The sequence below is a fragment of the Nasonia vitripennis genome, chromosome 4 (genome assembly GCF_009193385.2).
Source record: "Nasonia vitripennis strain AsymCx chromosome 4, Nvit_psr_1.1, whole genome shotgun sequence".
NCBI classification, from domain to species: Eukaryota; Metazoa; Arthropoda; class Insecta; order Hymenoptera; family Pteromalidae; genus Nasonia; species Nasonia vitripennis.
Genome location: NC_045760.1, coordinates 31,392,771 through 31,417,915, shown reverse-complemented (window position 1 = coordinate 31,417,915; position 25,145 = coordinate 31,392,771). Strand labels below are relative to the sequence as shown.

Here is a 25,145-nt window from a genome sequence, read left to right as displayed (position 1 = left end):
GATAAATTTAATGATAATCCTTGAATTTCTTACTCTATTTTATAAATATTTGCCTTTTCGTCACTTTTGTGATCATTGATGGTGCGATAAAACTTGCATTCGCAAATCGATTATTATATACTCCACGTGTGGTGCTATAATCTACCGACGAAAATTTCGCTCGAATTAAAAAACTTGATAAAATGTAAAGCCTCTCCGATGCAGCTTCTAAAATTGAAATAATAACGCAAAAATCATAAAAAAAATTGTTTACATTGCAACCAGTGCCTTTACAGTCGCATTACAATCACAGCGCTCCAGCATTGAACCGCGCAAAAACCTCCATATAAAAATCGACAGAAATAAACCAAACCTGAGAGACTTACACCACCGCCTTTTTTACAATTCAACCCATCATAAGGAAGTAATTACAATCAGCCGGTTACACTCCGATTTTTTCTCGACCTACAATAATCACGGCGATTCCGAAGGAAATAAGAAATATACAGTCACATTCGCCGCAAAAATTTCCTGCTATTGTTTAAACATCTCCTTGTTTATCCAGTATATCTGGCGCAGCTAAACGCCGCAATCTGCTCGCTCCGCAAGTCCGCGTCTTTCGCGCTATTCATGCATAAGTGAAAACAGATCTCACCGCGCGAACGTGCGCTGCCATAATGCCTCGAGCAATAAGTCCACACGTAATTCAAATCCTACGTACATCGTCATTTACATTATGATAATGGCTGAACGATAAAGCTGCTTCGCCGGACACCGAGCTTGCGCTGAATTTTCGCTTAAATAGCCAAAGCGCGGCGAAAGTGTTTTCATAAGGCCGGACATCGTTGCGGCAACGAAAAGTGCAAAAAATAAATAAATAAATAAATAAGTACAGAAATGAATGGAAATCTGTGTCCAGTGCTTGTGATCGTCGCGGTCGCGTTTGTTAACTTTTCGAGTGCCGCCGATTACTGCAATATTAAGAGCTGCAATGGTAAAGCTCACACTGCTTGCACCTACCAAGTGAGTATGCGCATATAACGTTCGATTTTGCATTTTCAACTGTTGTGCAATTAGCCGTAGTTATCCAAGTCGCGCGTTTTTACAATTATTGCTCGAACGACTTAAGAGCCTGTAATGAGCGGTAATATAGTAGTGTTATGTCGTACTATATAGTCAACGAAGCCATCGAGTCGCTGCGGAGCATATCAAGGATCTGGATTGACGCAACTGGAAAGAACGAACATCCTGAACTTACACAATCAACTGAGGCGAAAAGTGGCCAGTGGAAATGAAAAACGCGGAAAACCGGGACCTCAACCAGCTGCGAAGTCTATGCCGAAAATGGTGATTAGATGTTACGATTTAAAAGAAAAAAAGCTTATTTGTTAAGAATATTTTTAACGATTTGAACAATCGCTTAGGAATGGGACAATGAACTGGCTACAGTAGCTCAACGATGGGCCAATCAGTGCACATGGGGACACGATTCGTGCCGAGATGTTCGTAAGTAACAATAATTTGCTTTTTCGGAACAATATACTTAAATAAATACAACGAACGAAATATTTCAGCACGATTCAAAGTTGGCCAAAATATTGCCTACAAAGGCACTACGGGATCTGTTTCAAGCATTAACGTTCTAACAATGGTCAACACCTGGTACAACGAGGTCAAAGATTTCAACAAAAATGAAGTTAAAAGCTTCAAGTACTATTTTTATATTTGAAAAAGCGCATAAATTATTATACTCGATTTCGTGTTTTAAAGAATTTTTATATACACTTACAGCAATGGCAATGGCCCAATGATCGGTCACTACACGCAGATGCTTTGGGCTAACAGTACCAAACTAGGCTGCGGTGCTATGAAGTACAAGGTTGGAAAGTTCAACAAATTTTATTTGGTCTGCAACTATGGGCCGGCTGGTAACACCTGGAATCAACCCGTCTATCAAACCCTATAGTTCATAAAACTCAAGTTTTTATAAATACATGTCGATGAGTATTATTTCTGATACGTAATTTTGTTACACGTATACGAGGTAATTAATTAATTATTACTTCGGTATTTTGTAATCGGTCAAGCTTACTGATGCATGTATTTATAATTCGTGACTTAATTCACATCACTCTGGTAATATATCTTAATTAAAAAATTGACTGATACCCTGGTAGAAAATTAACGGTTGAAATTCGTTAAAAAGTTTAATTGGCCAGTTTTATCAAATTTTAATGTAAAAAAAATTAATAACTTGCTATGAAAAGGAAAAAGGGCATGATAGCGTTAAATACGTTATCTTGGCTCTATATGGTAGTTTTAAGTATATTAGTATTAGTGATTATGCCATCCCTATGTACAGGCAACTGTGTTTGCCTCTATAGGATGCCTTTTAAAGGGCATATGTATATGGTGTTGAAATAAATAAATAAAATAAATAAATAAATAATTAAAATATTGCTAATATTTTAGTGATGCGTATCTATTATAACAACACAGTATTATTTTTAAGTTAAAAATTGTTTTTACCTTTTTTTGGCATTAAAATGTATATATGTCTTATTACGAATATTTGGATTTTTTACGATTGTGACGTATTTTTCTACAATTTTTGGATTGTAACAGTTATTTGACAAATTTCAAGCAAAAGTTTCGTTTTATCATGAGTTAATGCGTCATATTTATGCATTTACAACGGTTAAACGCTTATTTTGTTAAATCGTTAACCACAACTTAGCTAAGTGTCTTAAAACTTAGCTTATTAACCGTTAACATGTCTACCTGGGTAGCTGTACTGATATTATATTATTAATCATTTAATCCTATAATGTATCCACTTTTAAAATTGCTTGTATTACTCATCGGACATGTCATCCTTAAGTATCGAGATACGGTTTTGTTATCATTGACAGAGGATTGTAACCTTTACGTTAATGTCTAAAAATGAACTATGAGTGTAAGGTCGTCGGTACTTTGTCTCAAGATCTACAAGCCAAAACTATCCCAACGCTGCAAAAAAATGCATAAAATAATTACCCTATTCAAGGTTTTCTTGAATTCATCGCAAAACACCTCATCCTTGAAGTGTCCCTGCCGTTATCGCCAACAAATCTACTTTTGCTAAAATCCATATAATCCACATATCTATATACCTTATACTCAAACGATTATCTACAAGGCAGCTTTCCCTGAACTCTTTCGCTATACTGACACGCACTATCACCGCAATAAAATAACAGGAAAAAAATACATTTTTCCAACAACTCATATCCGCGCATTTTTCACAAAATGCTTCGCATACCTATATACTCTCTCTCTCTCTCTCTCTCTCTCTCTCTCTCTCTCTCTCTCTCTCTCTCTCTCTCTCTCTCTCTTATATCATATTTACCGATTTCGCCGAAGCAATTACGCAAAAAGCAGAAGAAAAATAACGACTGCACTTGCAACGCGTCCAGTCTGATGTGTCACACAGCCGGCGCGCGTCTTTGTTTGCGCACCGGCCGCGATAATGGCCGACTCTGATAAGTCGACGGTTTAATGAAAGGAACGCGCTTCTATCGGCGACTTTTCATAAATAGCTCGCCGATCGCCGATGACGACTCGGGAAGCGCTGACTCGAGTGCCTCTGGGATCTGACACGAATTAGGTGCAAAAATGGTAAGAAAAGGGCTGGTGCAGCTGTTTGTGATTGTCCTTGTGCTTGTCGGTTTTTCGAGAGCCGAAATTAACGAGTATTGCAAGCTTCGGACCTGTCGGGGACTGCCGCATACAGCTTGCACGTACTCAGTAAGTTGCTTTTCATGTGGAAGTGTTAGAGGATGTGTGCGGGTTTCGTATAATCATATGCGGGAAGTTAAGTCTAAGTCAGAGCATTTACACTGAGAAAACTAGATATTAAAATTTACTACATATGCAGGAAAAATTACTACATTATATAGTAACGGACGGTTATACTTGCTTTGTATTAAATTTTACTATCTCAGATAGTAATTTCTATACTGAAATGAAGTTTTTAAAAATTAATTTTTTTTTGCTGGGCAATTTTACGCGCATTTTCGAATATGATTATTATTATTATTATTGATATTTAATGTTGTTAAGTGAAAGAAATAAACGAAAGAAAGGCATTTTTCTGCGGCGACGGAAATCGAACCTGGACCTCTGGAATGGGAGTCAAGCGCGCTGACCACTAACCCAAACAGTACTGTTATGTACTAAATTTTAAATCTGATCTATTAATCACATTTACTCATGAGTTAATATTAATAATAAATTGACCAAAATTAATAAATAATAGCAGCAAATGATATTTTATCACTTAATAATACCAGATAGACAAAAAATTATAGATTTTGGTCTCCGATAACTGCATAAATCAACTTTATAACCTCAAATTCTGGCACACGGAGAAATTCTTAAAATAATTTTTACTATATAATGTAGTAATTTCTAGTAAACACGTAACAAATTTTGATATAAGTCAATGAATATAGTAAATGTGAATATAGTAAAAATTGTCATGGAGCGAGTATGACCTGCCGTTATTATCTAATATAGTAATTTTTCCTACATATATAGTAAATTTTAATATATAGTTCTCTCAGTGTAGTGTTATTTATTGCTTGTAAGTGATAACCGCTGATGCTTTTCGCAAAGAATGACGTGGAACGATTTGTTTGCGTAATCTGTAAGAATGTGCCGACTGTTAAAGGCTTGAACTTGATTAGAATTTGATAAAATTGTATGGTTTTAGTGGTCGGAAAATACGTGTGGATGTCCGATGTGTGAAAGCTATGGAATTGTAAAAATGGAATATGACACGTGCTCGTTGTACGCTTTTGTTTATTTTATATGATGCTTCGATCGATTCTGCATTTCGATACTGTATCTTATCTTCGAACTGTGAGACGTAATAAAATTGACGTTTCAGGAAGTGCATAATCGACTTCGTATTTATGCGAATAATTTTTAATGTGACACAATGACCAGTAATGCATGATTTTTCTCTAAATTTAGTCTGCACTATCGTCTTTCTTTTCCGGCCGCAGCAAGAATATAATAAAGTCAGGCCTCACGAATGAAGAAAAGCAGAAAGTCGTAGACTTGCACAACGAATTACGGCAAAAAGTAGCAAAGGGTCAGGAGACAAAAGGAAGTCCTGGACCGCAACCTCCGGCAAAGCATATGCCCGATCTTGTAAGTGTACTTTTAAATTTTCTCTTCAATTGCAGGACTTTTAACGAACAAATAATTTTTTAATCTCAGGAGTGGGATGACGAGTTGGCTAATCTAGCTCAAAAGTGGGCCAATCAGTGCAAATTTGCTCATGACACTTGCAGAGACGTCAGTAAGTACATCCCTATCTCTTTGACATTTGCTTATAGTTACTGTCCTAGTCTTTATAAAGATATTATATTGAAATTTCAGAGCGATTCAAAGTCGGACAAAACATTGCAACTATTGGCACCACAGGAGACGTAGACAGCCTGAAACTTGAAGATTTGGTTCTCATGTGGTACAACGAAGTTGAACATTTCGACAAGAACAACGTCGGTCGATTCAGGTAAACTTGTTTATCAGCAGTAGCTTCCGTTATTAAAAAAATTTTGAAACCTCGCAACGAAATTTTTAATTTCAGCGGTCGAGGTGCTAACGGCAACGCAGTTGGCCATTACACCCAAATCCTTTGGGCCCAAACTACGAAGATCGGTTGCGGAGCAGTCAAGTACAAAGACGGCGATTTCAATAGATTCTTCCTCGTTTGCAATTACGGACCTGCTGGAAATTACATCGGTGAGCCGATGTACGAAACTGAGTGAAAACAAAACTATTGCTATAGCTGCCCAGTTAAGATATTCTTAAAAGATGTAAACGAACAAATAAAAGTATTTATTTTTGCATAAGATTTACTGTAACAAAATATTTATACTGTATCATTGAAAATATATTTTTTTAACAAAACACAAAAAAGACACTATTTTAATAAGCCTCATTTTTCCTCGTAATAAAAAATAATAGTACATCGTTGAGAGAGTGATTGTCAAAGCCTTACGTGCAAGGCTTAAAAAAATTACCGCCATCCGTTACATCCGCAACGGAACAATGCACCGTTTCCTCAAAATATTAGCTTGTTATTTCCTTGTACATATCGTGAATTTGAAAAATTAACTTTAAACAGAAATCATTTTTTGCTAACACATTGATCAAATCAATAGTTCTAATTACGACTACAGTAATGTACAGGTGCATCGCCTGACGTCACGTCCTGATAAACCCGTAGGTGGACTGATGATGGAATTCCACTTATAAAATAGAAGCCGGTAGCGAAATGCCGCTTAAAGCACAGGAAGTATCCGAGTCAACCGATACCCAATAAGAAAAAATACAAGGGATCATGGATAGAAAAATTAAAGTAGCTCTGCTCGCGGTTTTAGCAGTGTCGCTTGAGTTTTCCAGCGCAGCTGCACAGTACTGTGACATTCGGAGCTGTGGCAATAGGCAAACCCTTTGCAGGTTTCCTGTGAGTCATTTTCTTTTTTGTTTTGAAAAATCATTGTGTAAAATAAAATTGCTTAATATCAACTATCGTACAGAATGCCGGTCCCTCGTCCAGATGCACCAGGTTCCAAGGATCCGGATTGTCGAATGCTTAGAAGCGAGATATTCTCAATTTACATAATCAGCTGAGACGCAATGTGGCAAGTGGAAACGAAAAAAGGGGAAGCCCTGGGCCACAACCGGCTACCAAGTATATGCCGAACTTGGTAAATAATTTAAGCTGTGCATTAATATTTTTTCATGTGTGATGCAAACACGCTAAGATTTTCCATCAATCTTTAGCAATGGGACAATGAAATCGCAGCAGTAGCGCAGAGATGGGCCGATCAGTGCACTTGGGATCATGATACCTGCAGAAACGTTGGTAAGATTCGCACATGGCATCTGCAACTTTTTCTGCTGTTGGCAACTGTAGATAACAATATTATTTATGACACCATCTCTTATGCAATTTTCAGCACGCTTCTCTGTGGGACAAAACATCGCATGGAGGGGAACTACCGGCAACGTCAACAATATCGTCGTCACGGATATGGTTCAGTCGTGGTACAACGAGGTGAAGTATTTCAGCAGAAATCTAGTCGCCAGTTACAAGTATTTTATCTCGAGTAAAGAAGAAAATCCAATTTTGATATAAATTTATAAAATGATTTTTTTACTCGTACAGCGGCAAAGGAGCTAACGGACAACGGGTCGGGCATTACACCCAACTGGTCTGGGCTAAGACTACCCACCTTGGCTGCGGTGCTACGAAGTACTTCGATGGACAGTACAACAGATTCTTCCTTGTATGCAATTACGGGCCTGCCGGCAATTATCCCGGACAACCACTGTATCAAGCTGCCTAATTTCAAAATCACTGCCAATTTAACGTTTCCAAATTTGTAATACTGCAAATAATAAATTATTAAAAAAATTAACGCACTGACCAAATTAATTGCCTTAATTACGGGTATAGTCGCCTACTTACGAATGCAACAGTCACACCGTATTTTACAAATTGTGTGTCATCCTACACTTCGAGCTGCAGATAAGATAAACTTGTCTGTGGGTCGTCGACGATGCTATACTTTACTTTTAAAATAGTAGTAGGTAGCAAACTTACGTTTGGCGTACAGTAAATATTTCACTGGCACGATACCTGAAAGAAAAGTAAGAAAAGATGGGTAGAAAAATTGAATTATCTTTTCTCGCAGTCATAGCAATTTCACTCGAGTTTTCCAATGCAGTTGACTACTGTAAGATCTGTTCAAATAATCAGCAAACGCTTTGCAAGTTTCCCGTGAGTCATATCATTTTTTCTAGTAATCGTACAGAACTGCAGAATGAAAATTGTGTAACTTCAAATGTACAGAATCCTGGCCCCTCGTCAGCTTGCGCAGGTTTCCAAGGATCCGGATTGACAGAATCTGAAAAGCAAAATATTCTGAATTTGCACAATCACCTGAGGCACAATGTGGCGATCGGAAATGAAACCAGAGGAAGTCCTGGGCCACAACCTGCTGCTCAGAGTATGCCGAATATGGTAAATAATTGTGTTATTCATTTTTGTTTAAAGTTTGTGATAAAATTGTGATAGCTGCAAGATTTTTCGAGAATCTTTAGCAATGGGATGACGAACTTGCAACAGTCGCACAGAGGTGGGCTGATCAGTGCATTTTCGGTCACGATAGCTGCAGAAACGTTGGTAAGAATTCGTACATCACATTTGCGTCTTTTCACGCTTTTTCTTATTCCTAACCTTCGAACAACTATTTTATTCCTCTAATGCACTGTTTAGAACGCTTCGTCGTAGGACAAAACGTTGCTATCATTGGAACTACTGGCAATGTCATGAACATCAAAGTCGAATACATGGTTCAGGTATGGTACGACGAGGTGAAGGACTTTAGCAAGTATCAAGTTGCCAAATTTAGGTATTTCATCGCAACTAAAGCAAAAAATTCATAAGTATCGTGAATTATCGATTTTTCAACTTTTACAGCGCCAGAGGAGCTAACGGACATGAAATGGGGCATTACACCCAACTAGTCTGGGCTAAGAGTACTTACCTCGGCTGCGGTGCTGCAAAGTACGAGAAAGACGGGTATAACAATTTCTACCTCGTCTGCAACTACGGACCTGCCGGCAATTGGATAGGAGAGCCAGTGTATCAAGCTGTCTAATTCAAGTATAACAATAAAATAGCTGATAAAAAACAAACACGGCTTTCAACAAATAATTCAAAATCACAACGCCCGATCCATAATTATATCACTTTACGAGCGAACTTCCCCTCCTGGCCTATAACAAATCTCATCTCTCCCCAAAACGGATCCACTTTACAACTTCCCTTCTGCGAAGCCCGTAATATAACGCATCCACGAGCGGGTATCCGCATCTTATCTATCATCTCCATATATACCGTCCAAACCTCGTCATCGCAGAGAAGAGACGCAATTATACAAGGCCGCACAGCATCGCGTCGAAAAGAAGGGGGATGGCTTTTTGTTCGCGGCTAGCTCGCTCGGTTTTGCGGTGGACCGCCGACTGGGCGCGTTGATTTATTTGCCCCCTCCTATAGCATTGTGTGGATGTATATTTATATACGCGCGTGATCGATCGCGAGAACGTGTCAACGTATATAATATGGACCGCGCGTTTTTCGAGAGGAAGGTCGAAATATCATATACGCGGATGCTGTCGCGTATAGGTGAATGAGCCTAATTGTGTCCTATGCCCTTTTGTGCGGCTCTGTGGGGTGAAGAGTCGAGGCGTATAAGCGAGATATGACGTGGATGTGTGTGGCACTGGCGGTTGAATCGATTTCGGCTTCGCGTGGAGTGTGTTTTTTTAGGCCGGATTGTGGTGGATCTGCCTTTTGTGCACTTTTTAGAATCCGATTGTGCCCGATGGGTCGTTTCCTGCTTTTCTGGAGAGAGAGAGAGATACTGTGAATAGTAACTGAGGGAATTTCGCGTTTGTCAACAAAAACAAAACGTTTAATAATAAAGATACACAAAAATAATACAAACGAATTCATCGAAGCTCCCCCGTAGAGCCCGGATGACGATCATATCGCGGCGGTTATACCTGTCGGCGAGAGTCGCGTAAACTGACCGACATTTCCGGTGATTTATCGCTTCATTATGCCCCGTCGCGACGCGCCACGCTGTCTGCCGCTGCTACGTTGCTGTCTCGTGAGAATTTCCCTGCGGCCGAACAATGTGTATTGGTTTCACAGATTTTATCGTGGAGTCAGCATCGGTTTTTGATCGGTATCGGCTGCGACGATCTTCTTTTATTGTGACCGGTGTGAATATCGGTATTTAGGTTGATGTTGATTTATGGATGTGCGAAACTGTTGATTAGTTGTAATTAATTGTACTGTAATTTGAATGACGTATAATTCGATTTTGATATATAGAGTTAGTTTGAATATAGAGTGAAAAAATTTGATACTCGAATTATTATTTATAAACAAACAAATTCTTTATTTCCTTGAAAGTACATTCGTACACAGTGTGAGAGCAATATCGCGCACCTTATTTGAATGCTGCCGCTCTTACTTTGGTGTATAGAGGGTTATCGGTTTACAGGCGCGATTCAGGCTACAACTTACTCATTGAGTTTAGTAGAGATAAAATCGAAAGTTTTTTTCTTTATGTTTGCTATCTTTTTTTTCTTAAATAACAGTCGTAAAAATATTCTATTGCGTTTTACAGGTAATTTTAATTCACTTGTAGTATACTTCACGTTGTTATGGTTTCACCACACATTTAGGGTTATAATCTCCCAGTTACTTTTCAAAATTACATCATTCAAAGTGAAATCATCCAAAATGAACTTTATAGGCATAAACAGAAAAGAAAATTGAATCGAAAGCAAATCAAGCGCTATCCTTGCGTACCGAAGATGTGAAATGTTTGACCTTCTAGGCGTCGGTATATGCATTGCCTGCATCTCGTACTTGTGTTGCATATATACAACTGCCTTCGTAAGTCTCAACCTCTGTATACAGTAACCGTAATTTGATTCATAATTAAAGATTGAAGAACAGTAAGAAATACTTTAAGTCACTATATTTACCACAACTTCTCTCATGAAAAATCTAAACGAGTAAAATCGAGTTTTCTCGCTGAGTATGCAGAGAAGCATTTTTACAATTACATTTTGCAACTAGAATAAATCGAGCGTGTTATTATTAAGACCAGTGTAATTTACAACGATCAGAAACCGCGTAATTTCTTCCTGTACAGCCGTTATTAGTGTTATGAGTCATAAAACGTTATTAAAATAACCTGTCTCACGTGGACGAGTTATCGACCTCAGTTTTTGACGCTTATAGATCGTTGATTGAATAGTAATGTATAGGTTCGATTTTCTATTTTTATAAAAACGAAATCGGTAACACGTGTTAAGAAAGTTGATAAATTTTGCATATTCCAGGTGACGATATCTCCAAAATGTGATTTACGGAAACGCCGCGGTAATCGTCGCCACCTCCTCGTGCCGTATTCAAAGCCGTGTCCGGATGAAAAAGGGCCGATATCGTGCGCCAATGATACGGTGATCAGTAGTTACTCCGAGACGTCGTCGTCACGACGAAGGTGTCCATGCGCTGCAGCTCGATGTACCGAACGCCAGCCGATCGAAGGGCCGAGAAGACGAAAAATCTATCTCGTTGCCAGTTCTTTTTTGGATTTCGAAAGTACAGAAGATGAAGAGGGTGAGATTTTTTATCAATTTTATCGATACACAAAACTTGTAGAATTTATCCCCATTAACGCTTCAACAGCCGCGGTTTCTTATCTCGTCAACAGCAATATTTCAGATATCGCACGCTAAAAATCTAGAAACCGGTTAATAGAATATGCCATTATTTAAAGCTTACGATATAACCTAATCCAGAGCTACAACGGCCCAGATACCGATTCTTCCCGCATATAACTCACGATTTTGCAACGAATCCATAACGATTTATAGAGGCTCCCACGAAAAGTCGTAAACGTATATAAAATGTCATAACACTGATCGTCGATTTCGATTTCCCAACAGCAGGAAAACGTAAGCGATCCGACGAAGGCCTGTGCTACTGTCCTTCCGGCGATAAGTACCAACTCGGTGACTTTCCACGACGCAGCGACAGACAGTTCGAGTGTCGTACGTGAATCTTCTTTCATTTTTTTTTGGAAAAACTGTTATGCGACACTTTTACTCAAGATTTTCGACGTCGGATTAGAAGATTGGATTTGGACTGATCGGTGAAAAAATCGGTTTGAGAAATCGGCAATTGTAAAAGTGAAACGTATTAAAGTTTACAGTTTCATTAAACAAAGAGTTTTCAGTTCGCGTTCGTTGTACCGCCTGTTCACCAAGGCTGGTGCTGTACTTTCACGCGAAAAAATTCGTGTGTGTTTATCGAACCGGATTCCCGGTGTGCAGCCGTGGACGCGGAGAAAAAAGATCCGCAATGCTGCAGGTATACATTGTAAGCGGAACAAAAAAGTTTTGGGTTGGCTTTTTCTGTGAAGTTCCGGCGTATCCGAAATCCGCAAACTATCCGAGGCCGGACTTCCAGACGGTGAAAAAATGAAGCAGCCAAAGAAGACGATCAATTTCCAGATTACACTCGCAGCGAAGGTCGGCATTGGCGGAAAGCGATATTCTTCCGGTCCACCTTGAGTGAGCATAGCCGCGCCGTCGGCGAAACGCGAGCGAATTGTGCGTTCATTGAGTCGATGGTTTTGGTTCGGCTTCGTGTTTACGATTTTTAAAAAATTTTAACATCCGATCAATTTTATCATTCATTAGACATTCTTTTTCATCACCGCACACGGGACATTAAGTAACAGCGGATACTCGATTTGCCATAATTTTATTGTTCCAGGCTGAGGTCTCACAATGCACTATTCATTCGCAACTTTTCAAACCGCAGATATTACGAGTATACGCTTGTCCATATCTCGTGCAAAAAATCGTTCATCCGAATCGCTGCATCGGCTACTGCTGCTGCTGCTGCTGCATGGATAATTTGTACTTGCCGCTTTTAACGTCGCCGGACGTATGACGACTTTCGCAAGGGGTGAGCTTTCGTAAATTGCCGTCCCTGCAACATTTCATTAGGAGCGATTCAAAAGTTATTAAAAGTGAAATTATAAACACGGGTATTTAACATTTTTTCCTATAAGCTGACCATATTAGCTGATCTTTTTCATGGTGACCGTTTCCGTTTTGTTTATTCGTACAATTTGCGGGAAAATCGGCCGATCGAGGACGTCGTCGAAGCTTGCAGTCTTTGACTTTGCAACTGCGCTTGCAATTACTCTGGAAGGGTTTCGGCTTTGGAATCGGTTTGAACGTGCACTTGTTCGAGTCTGTGTCGTCGAAATTGTTGAAGTGTTTCGGGAAACTGCAAAAAAGTGAACACGATTACACTTTTATCAACCGATTTTTGACTAGCAGCCTCATGCCATCATTCGAGAATCAATAAGTACTATCCATACGTAAGAGACCCTTAATGCATTTTTAACTTTTTAACGATGAACTCTTCCACAAATCATAACCCGCGCGTCAACAGCCGACTGACGTACGCACACTCGTTCATCGATCGGCTTTTCTATCACATCCTCGAGAGACGAGAACCAAAGTCGATACGAATCTCTCACACGCTTGCGGCGTCCAGGTTTCGCGCAAAATTAAAATTCTCCCGCTGTCAACGCCCAGGACGGCACAATTAAGCCTGAAATGACCGTTATCGCCTCCCTAGCCGTGTAATTGAACTTGATTGGCATACCAATGGGAGAGTAACAGGCACCAAATGCAGGTTATGCAACTGGTGTTGCAAAGCGTCAGGCAGTCCACCATGGTATTATTGAATTTCGATCGAGCCTATCTCATAATTGACGGGCGAAAGATTTTTTTCTCCTACGCTATAGGTCCTCCCGACGAAAATGATATTTTTCGCCCGAAAAGAGGCTGGCGGTGATGGGCCGTGTGAAACTAGCAACAGTCGATTGCAAAGAACCGACGCATTTTCAATTCGCTCGCTATCGATCTTGTGCGCGTGTGTGCGTATAAAAAGCGCTTTTACCGCGACGATGCGCGTCGGCCTTGCGCAACTGATAGAGATAGAAAGTTTTCTCGGGTCTACGCTGGAATTCTAAATCGGGACTGTCTCTTCATTACGAGCTTTCGTCGTTTGCTATACATTTTGACACTCGACTCTCGGGTTGAGAAAGTGTTAATTGCGAGCGTAAGTGTGTGAAAACGAAAGTTTTGCCGGTTGATTAAACTGATTTACCGCCTTGGTAAACAAAGATGACCTGGTCGTTATTTTTAAAATCGAATTAAGAGAGTATGTCAGAAACATGTAGAAACGCTTTTTTACAACGGCAACAATACGAATTCGCAAACGATAACGACCTACAATTGAGAAATTGCGTCGCGCTTGGATGGAACACAGTCCTCTTTCGTAATTCCCGCGATGCGTTGTTCGAGTGTAATGGCAGAATGTGCAGTGCGAGCTACTTAATTCTTCTGGTAGCATTTTTGCTGACATACACATCGCGTAAAAACACGGTGGACTGATTTAAACATAATTGAAGCTTTTTATTTTTGCTAAGCGTAGCTCGTTATAGCTGCGTTAACCGGGAAAATATTTATTATTTTTGATTCAGGATATAAACGCTTCGGTATTTTTAGTTACGAAAATAAACATTATTAACTTTTCATTGTCCGAGAAAATTTCTCAAGACAAACCTTCAGCCTCAACTATAATTACGAATTCAGCAGCAGTTCGACATCTCGCGATCACATCAAGTATGAAAGCGAGTATCGTCTCTCAATTTACTCGACGTTGTGATGCCACACGCGTGTGCAGCCGCAGACTTCAAACGTCTCCGCGTATAGTCGAATGCGCATTTTTGTAATTATGCGAATCGACGCGATACTGAGTAGCTCGTGGATTCCTGTATTATGGCCGAAGAGGATTATCGATACGCAGTAAATTAATTAAGCAACTGACTATCGGAGTTTGCGTTTTACAGTTGCGCGTTTATTGCGCACGTTTTGATGGTTCCGTATATCGATGCTATGAGTAAATATTTTATTAGGATTTGAATTGATTTTTTGTGCGAAAAAGCTGAATTTATAAGACATTATTCTTGATTCGGGACTGGATTCAACAAAAAAGTATAATGCAAAATAATAAAAGAAATCTCTTTTATAGACAAAAATAAAAACGGTGAAAATAATATATGTATAAATTAAACGCGAGACGAATTTCACAAACAGTGTCGTTGACTTTCTCGCCTTTTTGATTGTGTAGTCTACGTTTTTAATTTTTCATGAATAATGCATGATGCCAATCGATGCGGAACCAGGATGAAACGGCTATACCATTTTATTTGAAACAATTATAATCGTAAATATAAAATTCGGTTTTGAATAGCATTCCAATTTAAATCTATAATTATAACGAGTAATAGCTCTGTATATTATTATACTGATTATTATAAGCTATTTTCAGTTTAAAAAACCGAAAGTGATTGAAAAAAAGTAAGTTTTGATTGTTCCTATTTTTTAATCCATAACTAATCCACGCAATAGTTCGAAGATTACCGGCCAGTGTTTTTCCAACCAGTTACATGTTTTTTTTCGTTTCATTCAAGATTCAGGATCGTGACGTCCTCACGAAAATACTGTTCCAGCCAGCTTCTTCTACGTAAAAAAGAAAGTAGATATACGACCATAAAAATAAATCATGGCTCAACGCCGTTAATATTATGCATAAATTGTATTACTTTCAAGTTCTTACGTATACTAGTCCCTTCGCCTGCATCATCGAGTCTCAAATTATAAAACACATTCATTCACTTAATATCCACCAAATAAATACCCACACTAAATTAAAAAAACAGCTCAAGACTCTGACCTACTAATCACCCCCTAAACAGAGAATCCGAACGATAAAACAGCTCCATCTTGCACCAGCTTGACAAAAAAGTTCAGACATCACATGTCTCACGGAATCGTCGGTGCAAAAAAAAAAAAAGAAGAAACTCGGCGAAAAGCCGGTGCATGCCTTGCTGAATCGGGGCCCAAAGTAGGAGCGCCCGATCACTATACGTACTGTCAAGGTGATTGCGAAATTTCGCGCGTACGAGCGAGTAATGCTCCAGTCACGGTGAAATCACGCGCGTCGACTCGAGCGACTGTAATGTGCGCGTTGTTTTTATTGTAAGGGAAAAGATTTGTAGGGTAGTTTGTGTACAGATAAATTTTTCACGAAAAAAAAATTTAATTTTCAGTACTTTTTAATCAAGCATCAAGGGGAAATACTACTCGATAGTATAAAAATAGTTCAACTGGGGGAAAGTGAGGAAACGCCTAATGAATTTGCAAGAACATAAGGCAACGACACGAGCCATATTTATCTTCAAACCACACCTAAGTACAGATCCAGTCGACTAAACACATACACACATCTGATCTAGATATACACTCTCAGCACCTGCATCTACTCACATTCTTTTTTTTCCACACATCTAATAATTTCTCAACCCATTTCCAATCCACAAAGTCAAACATCACACAACCAACGGAAATGACCAGACCCCACCATCATCGAGCCTCGAGTCTCCCCGTGAGAAAAAGAACTCACTCAACACACATAGCACAGCAGAGTCGGTGGAAAGGGACGAGAGAGTAGAGGGGAGTTGCTCGCGCGCGCCCGCGAGTTTCGACTTTGAATCCTTCGTGACAGATATGCCGCGAACGCGCGCCGAGTAACGTTATCGAGAGAACACACACGGCCTCCCGCGCTCTCAAGGAGGACTTGTTTCTCGCGATCGGCTGCGGCTCCTTTGTTTCGATTCCCAGAGCATTTAACGCTCGAGTTTCGATCTGGTTGTTTTAGTTATTTTAAAAAATCGCTCGGTTCTGTGCGGGTATGAACATTTCGCTCTTTAGGAGGAGACCTGTTGACAGCTTCTAGTAGGTTCGGTACGGAGTTACGCTCGACGACTCCACGTATCATCTGGGATTTCGTTGGCGGCTCTTTGTTTGTATCCGAGGGCCGAGGATTTGGAGTTTGTACGGCTGAGTTTGGCTTCTGAGAGGAGGTGAGTTTTTTATTAATAAATATTCTAACAAACTTTTGCTGGAGAAATCGGTTAGAAATCGGTAATACCGGTTTTGCTTGCCTAAGCTTTTGCAGATTTTTAAGCTTTATTTAAAAGCTACGACGAAGATCTGCGTCGCTCATACGCGAACAAAACAACATCGCCGACTACATAAAATTAAAATGCATATTCCTCGACCAACAGAAATCACGATAAATATGAATAAAATCATGGCAACACTTACCATTACCTTCAGGTATATGACTTCCCTCAAGTGTACGCGCATATTGACGGATGAAATATCGTTATGGTCAAACAGCATTAGTCTCTCTGACGTTAGGCGGTAAATTAAAGGTAGTTTCCGCGGAGGAACACTGGTAGCCGCGACCAATTAGAAAAACAAATATAAGACGTCCGCGAGTCACGTGGTTGTTCGAAGGTCAGCCAATGACTGCAGAGGATCGTAACCTGCACCCAAATATCATCTGATTGATATTCTCGGACTGTCGGCGATAATAGCTCGTAAAGTCCACTGTGTACTCGGTAAACGCAAAGTTGCAGTTTTTTTTTAACGTCGCCGGTAAGTTTCGCGGAAGAAGGATAAAATGCGGTATACGACTCTGTGTGCGCTTTGATTTTATTGAAAAGCAAACACGCGAGATTTGCGCTAATCGCGTGTGCGTATAGTGAAATCGATTTGCTCTTCCTTCGGGCTGATTTTAATAATAGATGGCTTGCTGAACTCTTTTTAATCGGCGACGACAAAAAATCGTATTTGTTGGCTATGTTTTAGCTTTTTTTAGCGATTGTGCGTGTCGGGAATTGAAAATTGGAAAAAAAATTGTTTCTCTTAGGCTCATAAACGCTATGAACAGTTGACGTGAGTAAAATGAATAAAAATTTTAAAAAGTGACGAATGTACTCGGCTTTTTATTGTGCAAACTGCAGCATTTAAAAACGCTTAGAGGAAGTAAAATTTAGCGCACATTCGATCGCTAATTGGACCTTTGTCAGCGTCTAACTTATACTACATATAAAGCCATTTTCTATAAATAAACTCTAATCCCAAACTCTATTCAATTGACGTCAGTAAACCCATCGCAAATCGGTAACTAAACGAGCTTAAAAGATAACTTTATCTATTAAAATATCAAATTGCTCAACCTCACGACAAACTAATCGTCTTACATAATATATAACGATCTCACTTATTATGTAAAACAGTGTTCGAAATTTAAACGTATGCGGCACAAAGCGATACCGATTTTCTCCCGTATAATATATTACTTTAAAAACCAGTATATAATCAATTCGCCCGCATCACGAAAGGCGACACGTTCGCGGGTGGCCGAAGAAATTCACTCGCTTTCCAATCACGTAGTCGATTTCGGTGTACCTATTCGTGGCTCGAGTCACGGCAAAATAAAAACATCGCTTTCTAACATCGTGTTTTTCGACGCCTCTCGATTTTAAACCGATTTTAGAACCTACAGCCGATAACTTTTGTACTCAAATTATACACCGAATCACGTAGAGCATAAATTACTGAAAACAACAACGTACCTCTCCTTTGCATTTAATCTAATATCCATGGAATTAAATCAATGAGTATACGAATTGTCGAAGCGCAGTGGGTTTAGCTCTGCCCATCAAAAGCTAGCAATGATCCCTTCGACGCTATAATTCACGCAATAATAACAATGCCAGACTAATTAGTATACGCTGGATGCGTTTACGGCGTAAGGTCACGTTTATCGCCAGATAGAGAAGAAAAAGAGTTTCTCCTCGAAGAGTCGCCGGAAATCGTGAAAATCCCGCGTCGTCACGCCTGATTCGCCTCACGTATAAAGCGATGCTCTCGCGGATTTCATCACATGCTCGCTCTTGCCAAATCCGCGTGGAAAAAGGAGAAAGATCGATGCTTATTTTTTTTTTCCAAGTATATAAACTTTCCCTATGCGGTTCCTCCGAAACATCCGACTGAGCAAACGAAAACGTACATAAAGTCTAAGCGCAAATATTTGACGCGTCGGCGAGTCATCGCGTCGAGTCGAAAAAGGTGCGAATTTCTCTGTTCTGGAAAACCTTGGCTCTCGCGTAGCTCGTGTGCGAACGACGATCTTTGTCGGGCTAATTGACTGCGAGTCTAATGCGGACACCTTTTTTTCTCCCCTTTGTCTTATACGCTCGTGGGAATGTTAGGCTTACGACACTAATGCGATTTTGCAATTAATTTAGATTTTAATCCTATATACAAAGAAAGTTAATTAATTCCACAGTTTTTAATTCTAGATCAGGATGACGCTACTTCCGCCGACGGTGGAGCAGCAGAGGCGGATCGACGATGTCCTGCCGCCGGATCCGGAGATGAGGAAGCGCGATATCGCCGCGATTAGAGAGTGGCTCGCTAAACAGCCTCATCTGCCGAAACATATGGGTGAGTTTGCGCTGCGAATATTGAAAGTCGATAAGATACGCGCGCGTACAGATTAGCAAAATTAAGAAAAACAACATCTGCGTTATTGCAAAATCACGACGCAAAATTATCAAGGATCGATAATAAAGCAGAGTATCACATCCCAATTCGTTTCAGATGACAAGAGGCTGGAGCACTTTCTGTTCGGCTGCAAGAACAGCATAGAAAGGTGCAAGCTGATCCTCGAGACGTACTTCAGCGCGCGAACGGCCCTGCCTGAGTTCTTCGCTAACAGAGATCCGCTCGCGCGAGATATCCAGGACAACTGCGATGTGATGTGAGTTGCGAGACGTCTTCTGTAGACTATATTTTTATCTGTAAACGACGAGTTACAGTTAGTATTTTTTTTTTTTTTTTACAGAGAATACTTCGTTCTGCCAAAATTAACGGAGGAGGGCCACAGAGTGACAATACTGCGGCTGAAGGAGACGGCGTTGGAACGATTTTCTCTCACCGCGATAACGAGGCGGATCCTCATGGTTCTGGACATTCGTCTACAGGAGGAGGCCTCTTTGACGAATGTTATGATCTTCGATCTCAAGGTATGAATAATAATAATAAACGCGTTAGCTATGGAAATTTTGATTTTTATGCTCCGTCTTTCATTACAGGGTTTCACAGCCGGCCACTTCGCCAAATGCGTTCCAACGCAAACGATCGTGAAGAAAGCCATGCTCGCGACGCAGAACAGTATGCCCTTCAGATTACACCGGATCTACTACTTGAACGCCCCGACCTTCATCGGCAGCGTCCTCAACATCTTCTATCCCCTCCTGAAGGAAAAGCTCATCGAGAAGGTAATACTTAGACTTCATTCAAAAGTTTACTCGTTAAAATAACCGATTTTTTCAAATTTTCTCGTAGTTTCGTATACACACCGGTGACGGCGAGGAGCTTCATCCCTACATAGACAAGGACATTCTGCCGAACGAGTGGGGCGGCAAAGCCGGTACTTTCTCGGAGCTTAACGGTGCGTTGATGTGAAAGTCGAGTTTCGCGAAGTTTCGATTTTTTTTATCGACGATCGAATCAAAGTTTATTTTTGCTTCGCTTGCAGAGGCTTGGCGTCTGAAGATCGAAAAGCACCGGGACTGGTTCTTGAGAGAGGAAAAGCTCAGCCGGACGAACGAAAGCGCGCGACTGCCTACGAGCAAGTCGCTCATAGCTAAGGAGCTTGACGGTGTTCAGGGCTCCTTCCGCAAGCTCAACATCGATTAGATATAAAGAAGCGGAATTTTTTATTTTGTTGTAGATTATTATTATTTTGTATTATTGTATTTTTTTTTTGTATTATTTTAATGTGTAATTTTTAGTATTATTTTTATGTGCACTTTAATAAATAGTGTAGTTTTTATGAAATGAGTCTGCGATTATTTATCCTTCACGTGGTGATACATCGTAAGCATTGTATAATGGCCGACGAATAAAAGTGGTGCGATGAGAGAGCTACGGCAAAACTTCGATAAATTTTGATTTACAGTCTATAACTTTACGCGCTGCCTTGGAATGCAAATTTTATCTAAATACTTCCTTGTTAAGAAAAAAAAAGCCAGCCAACACAGCGTATAGCATCATTAGCATCGTACGGGGATCGTTCGAGAGTAACGTCGTTTTACCTATATATAGTATGCTCTATTCTTGTGCTTTATTCGACGCTTCGGCCGGATTATATACATTGTTTTGCTTTATTCTCTCATTTTCCACCGCCGATTTTGCCGCGACACTGGCACTCGCTACCGACGCAAACTCCGTATCTGTAGAACTTGAAGATGCAGTCATGCCAGCAATCGAGTCTTCCGCAGTCTAGGCACACGGGTATTTTTTTAAATCGATCGTTATGAGAAAATTCAAATTGACTTATTGTGAGATATATATATAAAGTGTAAAACTTACAAGCTGACTCGGAGGACGCGACGTGAGCCAGAAGCATCAGAAGCAGCAGAAATGCAAGAGTCTTCATCGTGTGCCTTGATCGGTGATTTTCGATCCAACTCCGTCTGCGATACAGCGAGCTACACCTATCGCGAATTCATTTTTGTATGCAGAACGACGCATTTTTCAATTTCCCTATCAGGGGATATATATTTTACAATGCGCATAGATAATAGACCAGCGGTTCTTTCCCGGAACTGATATCAAGGATCACTTCGGCACACTCTCTTATCGGCGGCGTCGCAGTGCAGTTAAAGAAAGTATCGCATTTAGATTTCTATTATAGGGATTTACGACGTAAATCACTGTTATTCAAAACAAGAAATAAGCGAAAAACACCGGTGATCATTTGGCTGTCTAACTCGGGGACAGCCGATAGAAGTGAATATACTCAAATAGATGCAGGTGTAGAATTTTGGAATATTTCGAATACGAATCGAACGTATACAAAGTGAGAAATGTACTAGTTTTCGCAGCGGGACTGTCATAAAGTTACGTCGTCTAGTTGACGCAAAATATTAAGGCACCGCTATATTAGCGTTTTGAATTTCGCGCCACTCGTCCTTCCGAACGCTAGCATCCAAAGCGCATGCGCGAAATCATCGCAGCTGATGAGATATAGCGACCATACTGACGAGTATAGTACTGAGCTAACCGGAAACAGCCATCAATAGGACAAATTCACATATATAGATATACGAGGAACAGCATTTATGAAAACATTGCTGGTAAGCTGATGGCATGCACGTGTACATACAGCGTCTAATTGCGAAAAACGAGAAGACAACTCGTTTATTGAATTTATGTGTTTTTTCGCGAGTGTTCTTGAGCCCCTGTTGAGCGAATCAACACCCAGGTGACCAAAGTACGATAATTTCAACCTATTTTGAGGTTATCTTCAGTTGTACGCGAGCGAGGACTGCTCCAGCTTTCAAGACGTTCTCAATTTATAAACCAACTTTAGATCGTAAGCGGCTTTGGTATATACGTAATTAAGGCAAGTAAACGTACTCAATTACAGAAATAAAATATAATTATTTTGAGAGATACAACGAAATGAAATAACATAAACATCAATATTCATTTGCAGGTAATTTACAGTCGACAAAATGCCCAAGGGAAAAACTAAGAAGTTCATCGACAAAAAGAATTCTGTAACTTTTCAACTTGTGCATCGATCCCAGAGAGATCCTCTGGCTGCAGATGAAAATGCACCGCAAAGAGTACTCATTCCAACTGGAAGTAAACAAGCGCATCAACACAGTAATACGAATTCCTTAAGCAGTGATAAACGCAAAGAAGAGCAGCAGAAATATGGAGTCTTTTTTGACGATGAATACGACTATCTTCAACATTTAAAAGATGTGAATACACTGACAGCAGAATGGGAAAGAGTTGAGCCTACGAATAAAGTAGATACGAAAAAACCTTCTGATAAAAAGAATGAAATCCAGTTGCCTTCATCGGTGTTTGAGTCCAATGTGGAGGAAAAAGTTGGACTTTTAAATAGAGCTGCAACTTCAGGGTTGCAGTTAGATCTTGATCCAGATGTCGTTGCTGCTATGGATGACGATTTTGACTTTGATGATCCAGACAATGAATTAGAAGATGATTTCATTCAGTTAGCTAATGCTGAAGGAGGTGAGGATGGCTCTTCTGAATATAGTGGGGAAATGAGCGATGCCTTCGAAAGTGACGAAGATGCAGATGGTTCAATTTGCAGTGACCAAACATTTGGACATGAAGAAACAAAATCACGTTTCACAGAATACTCTATGAGTAGTAATATTATGAAGAGAAATCAAGGGCTCACTCTTTTGGATGATAAATTTGAACAAATGTACGCAGATTACGATGAAAACGAAATTGGACCCTTAGATTGTGTAGATATTGAAGGTTTTGTAGAGCCAAACTCCGATGTACTTTTACAGTGTGCTCAAGAACACGAGAATAAACAAAAGCTGGAAACCGAATCAATATCTGAATTAGTAAAGAAGCATATGCATTTAGAGGATGAGTCCGAAGATTACAACAAGTATTTAGAAAAGCTATCTGTAGATGTTCGGGAAAGGAATAAATGGGATTGTGAAAGTGTTCTAAGCACGTACAGTAATATTTACAACCACCCAAAGCTGATAAAGGAATCCAATGTGCAAAAAATCAAAGTTGATGAGAAGACTGGCATACCGAAAGATTTCTCTGGAGGACGTGATAAAAATCAACTGACTGTTAGGAATCTTTCTCAGTTTGAAAATGAAAATGAACTTTCAAACAAAAATAATTCACACGCAACGAAATCTGTTGTTAGTGAATTAACAATAAGATCCAAGAATGAAACTCCAGAGGAGAGGAAAGAGAGAAAGAAGAATTTCAAAGAGTACAGAAGAGAAAGGAGAAAAGAACGCAAGATCAACATAGAGGCATTTAAGCAGGAGAAGAAGCGGCAAGAGAACATCCTGAATAACGAGAGGAAAACTGTTAAAGCAAACCGTATTTTGTAAGTTAGTATTGGATAGTTTAATATAAGTTATTAATTTTTCTCGAATTTATAAAAGACAATTTTTTGTATATATCTTGTTTAGAAAAATAAATACATACTTGTAAAAATAGCACTATGCATCTTATTATTTTTAAATAATTATAGAATTCTACATTGCCTGCTGCTGATAAAATCCTTTCTTCGTGAGTACATACATTCCGCAATAAAATTTCATTCATCCAATTAAATATCAAACTTTTATTCAAAATTGGTAAGAAAATCTATCTGTACAAAAATTGAATCTATTTACATGATCGGTAATGACTAAGCAGTTTTGTACACAGGATCACTTTCGTAATTTCCTGATTCGCCATAGTTGCAGTATAAGTTAGTCTTGTAAAGCTTATTTTCACGCCACACTATCAAGCCACAGCCGATTTTAGTAGTCTGAGCCCATACCAATTGCGTGTAGTGCTCGATATCAGGCAAACCTGAATCTGATTCCCTCGGACTGTAAACAAATTTCAAATTAGAGTTAGGTACCTGATGTTCATTTTTCGATGAATCAAGTTTACTTACACAAACGACGGGACTTCCCCTGCGTTGAAGTACTGAACCTCGTCGTACCAGCTTTTTACCATATCTTCTAAATCATATTTTTTGGACGGTATTCCTGTATAAGCAATGTTTTGACCGACTGGAAATCGCTCTAGAATCACGTAATCAAGAAAATTTTTGTAAATTTATGTTATACTTTGAATAAAAGTTTCAAAATAAACAATTAATGACTTACCTACATCACTGCAATAGTGCTCTATCGAACACTGAATAGCAGCTCGTTGAGCTAGAAATGCCAGTTCTTCATCCCATTCCTTCGAATAATATAAAAATATATAATAAAGGTATAATTAGCATGACTGAATTCAAAATCTTTTATCGTACCAAAATAGGCATATCCTTTGCAAGTGGTTGAGGCCCAGGACTTCCTCGAGTCTCTAAGCCACTAGCTACAAATTGTCTGAGTTTGTTGTGCACATCAAGGACTTTTTGCTTTTCTTCCTCTGTTAATCCCACTTTTTGTATATCAGTACAAGCTTTTGCTGGCGAAGGGTTCTGTGAGCACAAACAAATTTTTAAAATTTGATTAACCATTTTTTACAAACTCTGTAATTGAAAGCAAAAACTCACTCTGAATGTACACAAAACATGTGGCTCCACGACTCCATCGTCAAATCCACTGGTGCAATTGAGATTGCAATAGTCTGCTGCGTGAGCGTCGTAGTCATTCGAAAATACGACTAAAAAGTTAGAAAATGCCAAAAATGTAAATGTTAATACTTTAAAGGACTTCATATTTCCCTCTGTAAATCAACTCGAAAAAACTTGACATTGACAATATTCGTTGTATTTATGCTTATCGAAATTCACGAAATACATACGATTTGGCATGATAATAAAATGATGTTTTTAAGATATTAAAAAAAGTGTTTCATGACTAAAACACGAGTGCCATTATTTTTTAGCGTTGAATGAGCTCTTGGCCATTCCTAGTCGCCTTATATGTTTTGATTTGTGTACTACTTCCTATCATAAAAAACGATGGCAGCTATGTGTTGCC

General features: G+C 39.4%; 9 protein-coding genes across 11 annotated transcripts; 6 read left to right on the top strand and 3 right to left on the bottom strand.

Moving 5' to 3' along the window:
• Positions 1 to 569: 569 nt before the first annotated feature.
• On the top strand, positions 570 to 5,884 carry LOC100680164. The gene is made up of 11 exons (XM_031930588.2): positions 570 to 1,002; positions 1,156 to 1,326; positions 1,404 to 1,485; positions 1,554 to 1,689; positions 1,771 to 1,944; positions 2,297 to 2,349; positions 3,626 to 3,765; positions 4,996 to 5,175; positions 5,245 to 5,326; positions 5,407 to 5,542; positions 5,618 to 5,884. Exons 1-11 carry the CDS (start codon positions 877 to 879, stop codon positions 5,796 to 5,798), a joined length of 1,461 nt encoding a protein of 486 aa, XP_031786448.1. The 5' UTR covers positions 570 to 876; the 3' UTR covers positions 5,799 to 5,884.
• A 461-nt stretch (positions 5,885 to 6,345) lies between these two features.
• On the top strand, positions 6,346 to 7,470 carry LOC100678285 (venom allergen 3 homolog). The gene is given in 5 exon segments (XM_031930398.1): positions 6,346 to 6,499; positions 6,573 to 6,743; positions 6,820 to 6,901; positions 6,996 to 7,131; positions 7,205 to 7,470. Coding segments are annotated over 5 exon segments (696 nt in total). The 5' UTR covers positions 6,346 to 6,373; the 3' UTR covers positions 7,386 to 7,470.
• Positions 7,471 to 7,625: 155 nt separating this feature from the next.
• LOC100119910 (antigen 5-like protein 1) lies at positions 7,626 to 8,725 on the top strand. The gene is given in 5 exon segments (NM_001161682.1): positions 7,626 to 7,819; positions 7,892 to 8,062; positions 8,143 to 8,224; positions 8,318 to 8,453; positions 8,522 to 8,725. Coding segments are annotated over 5 exon segments (690 nt in total). The 5' UTR covers positions 7,626 to 7,699; the 3' UTR covers positions 8,703 to 8,725.
• A 1,517-nt stretch (positions 8,726 to 10,242) lies between these two features.
• LOC100680218 lies at positions 10,243 to 11,850 on the top strand. 2 transcript variants are annotated; one of them, XM_008216432.3, is made up of 3 exons: positions 10,243 to 10,513; positions 10,966 to 11,245; positions 11,575 to 11,850. In XM_008216432.3, the coding sequence occupies exons 1-3, from the start codon at positions 10,439 to 10,441 to the stop codon at positions 11,685 to 11,687; spliced, it is 468 nt and encodes a 155-aa protein (XP_008214654.1). In that variant the 5' UTR covers positions 10,243 to 10,438; the 3' UTR covers positions 11,688 to 11,850. The 2 variants fall into 2 exon arrangements, with proteins under 2 accessions (XP_008214654.1, XP_016845214.1); XM_016989725.2 differs by having other exon boundaries at positions 10,246 to 10,513; positions 11,578 to 11,850.
• Positions 11,851 to 12,375: 525 nt separating this feature from the next.
• LOC100680244 lies at positions 12,376 to 13,539 on the bottom strand. Its single transcript, XM_008216436.4, has 3 exons — positions 13,313 to 13,539; positions 12,713 to 12,928; positions 12,376 to 12,625 (listed from the first exon to the last, which is right to left on the bottom strand). The coding sequence occupies exons 1-3, from the start codon at positions 13,381 to 13,383 to the stop codon at positions 12,520 to 12,522; spliced, it is 393 nt and encodes a 130-aa protein (XP_008214658.1). The 5' UTR covers positions 13,384 to 13,539; the 3' UTR covers positions 12,376 to 12,519.
• A 2,644-nt stretch (positions 13,540 to 16,183) lies between these two features.
• Positions 16,184 to 20,475, top strand: LOC100113967 (alpha-tocopherol transfer protein-like). Of its 2 annotated transcripts, none has more exons than XM_001604721.6 (7): positions 16,184 to 16,640; positions 18,933 to 19,077; positions 19,234 to 19,393; positions 19,478 to 19,658; positions 19,728 to 19,913; positions 19,981 to 20,086; positions 20,174 to 20,475. In XM_001604721.6, exons 2-7 carry the CDS (start codon positions 18,939 to 18,941, stop codon positions 20,332 to 20,334), a joined length of 933 nt encoding a protein of 310 aa, XP_001604771.1. In that variant the 5' UTR covers positions 16,184 to 16,640; positions 18,933 to 18,938; the 3' UTR covers positions 20,335 to 20,475. The 2 variants fall into 2 exon arrangements, with proteins under 2 accessions (XP_001604771.1, XP_008214656.1); XM_008216434.3 differs by having other exon boundaries at positions 16,263 to 16,640; positions 18,920 to 19,077.
• Positions 20,476 to 20,739: 264 nt separating this feature from the next.
• Positions 20,740 to 21,076, bottom strand: LOC100422735 (nasonin-4). The gene is given in 2 exon segments (NM_001177766.1): positions 20,740 to 20,919; positions 21,010 to 21,076. Coding segments are annotated over 2 exon segments (177 nt in total). The 3' UTR covers positions 20,740 to 20,809.
• A 331-nt stretch (positions 21,077 to 21,407) lies between these two features.
• Positions 21,408 to 23,659, top strand: LOC100120001 (protein LTV1 homolog). Its single transcript, XM_001603637.6, has 2 exons — positions 21,408 to 22,045; positions 22,139 to 23,659. Exon 2 carries the CDS (start codon positions 22,158 to 22,160, stop codon positions 23,547 to 23,549), a length of 1,392 nt encoding a protein of 463 aa, XP_001603687.1. The 5' UTR covers positions 21,408 to 22,045; positions 22,139 to 22,157; the 3' UTR covers positions 23,550 to 23,659.
• Positions 23,660 to 23,765: 106 nt separating this feature from the next.
• On the bottom strand, positions 23,766 to 24,942 carry LOC103317768 (venom allergen 5-like). The gene is made up of 5 exons (XM_031930423.1): positions 24,716 to 24,942; positions 24,470 to 24,640; positions 24,321 to 24,399; positions 24,107 to 24,236; positions 23,766 to 24,038 (listed from the first exon to the last, which is right to left on the bottom strand). The coding sequence occupies exons 1-5, from the start codon at positions 24,878 to 24,880 to the stop codon at positions 23,852 to 23,854; spliced, it is 732 nt and encodes a 243-aa protein (XP_031786283.1). The 5' UTR covers positions 24,881 to 24,942; the 3' UTR covers positions 23,766 to 23,851.
• Positions 24,943 to 25,145: the final 203 nt, after the last annotated feature.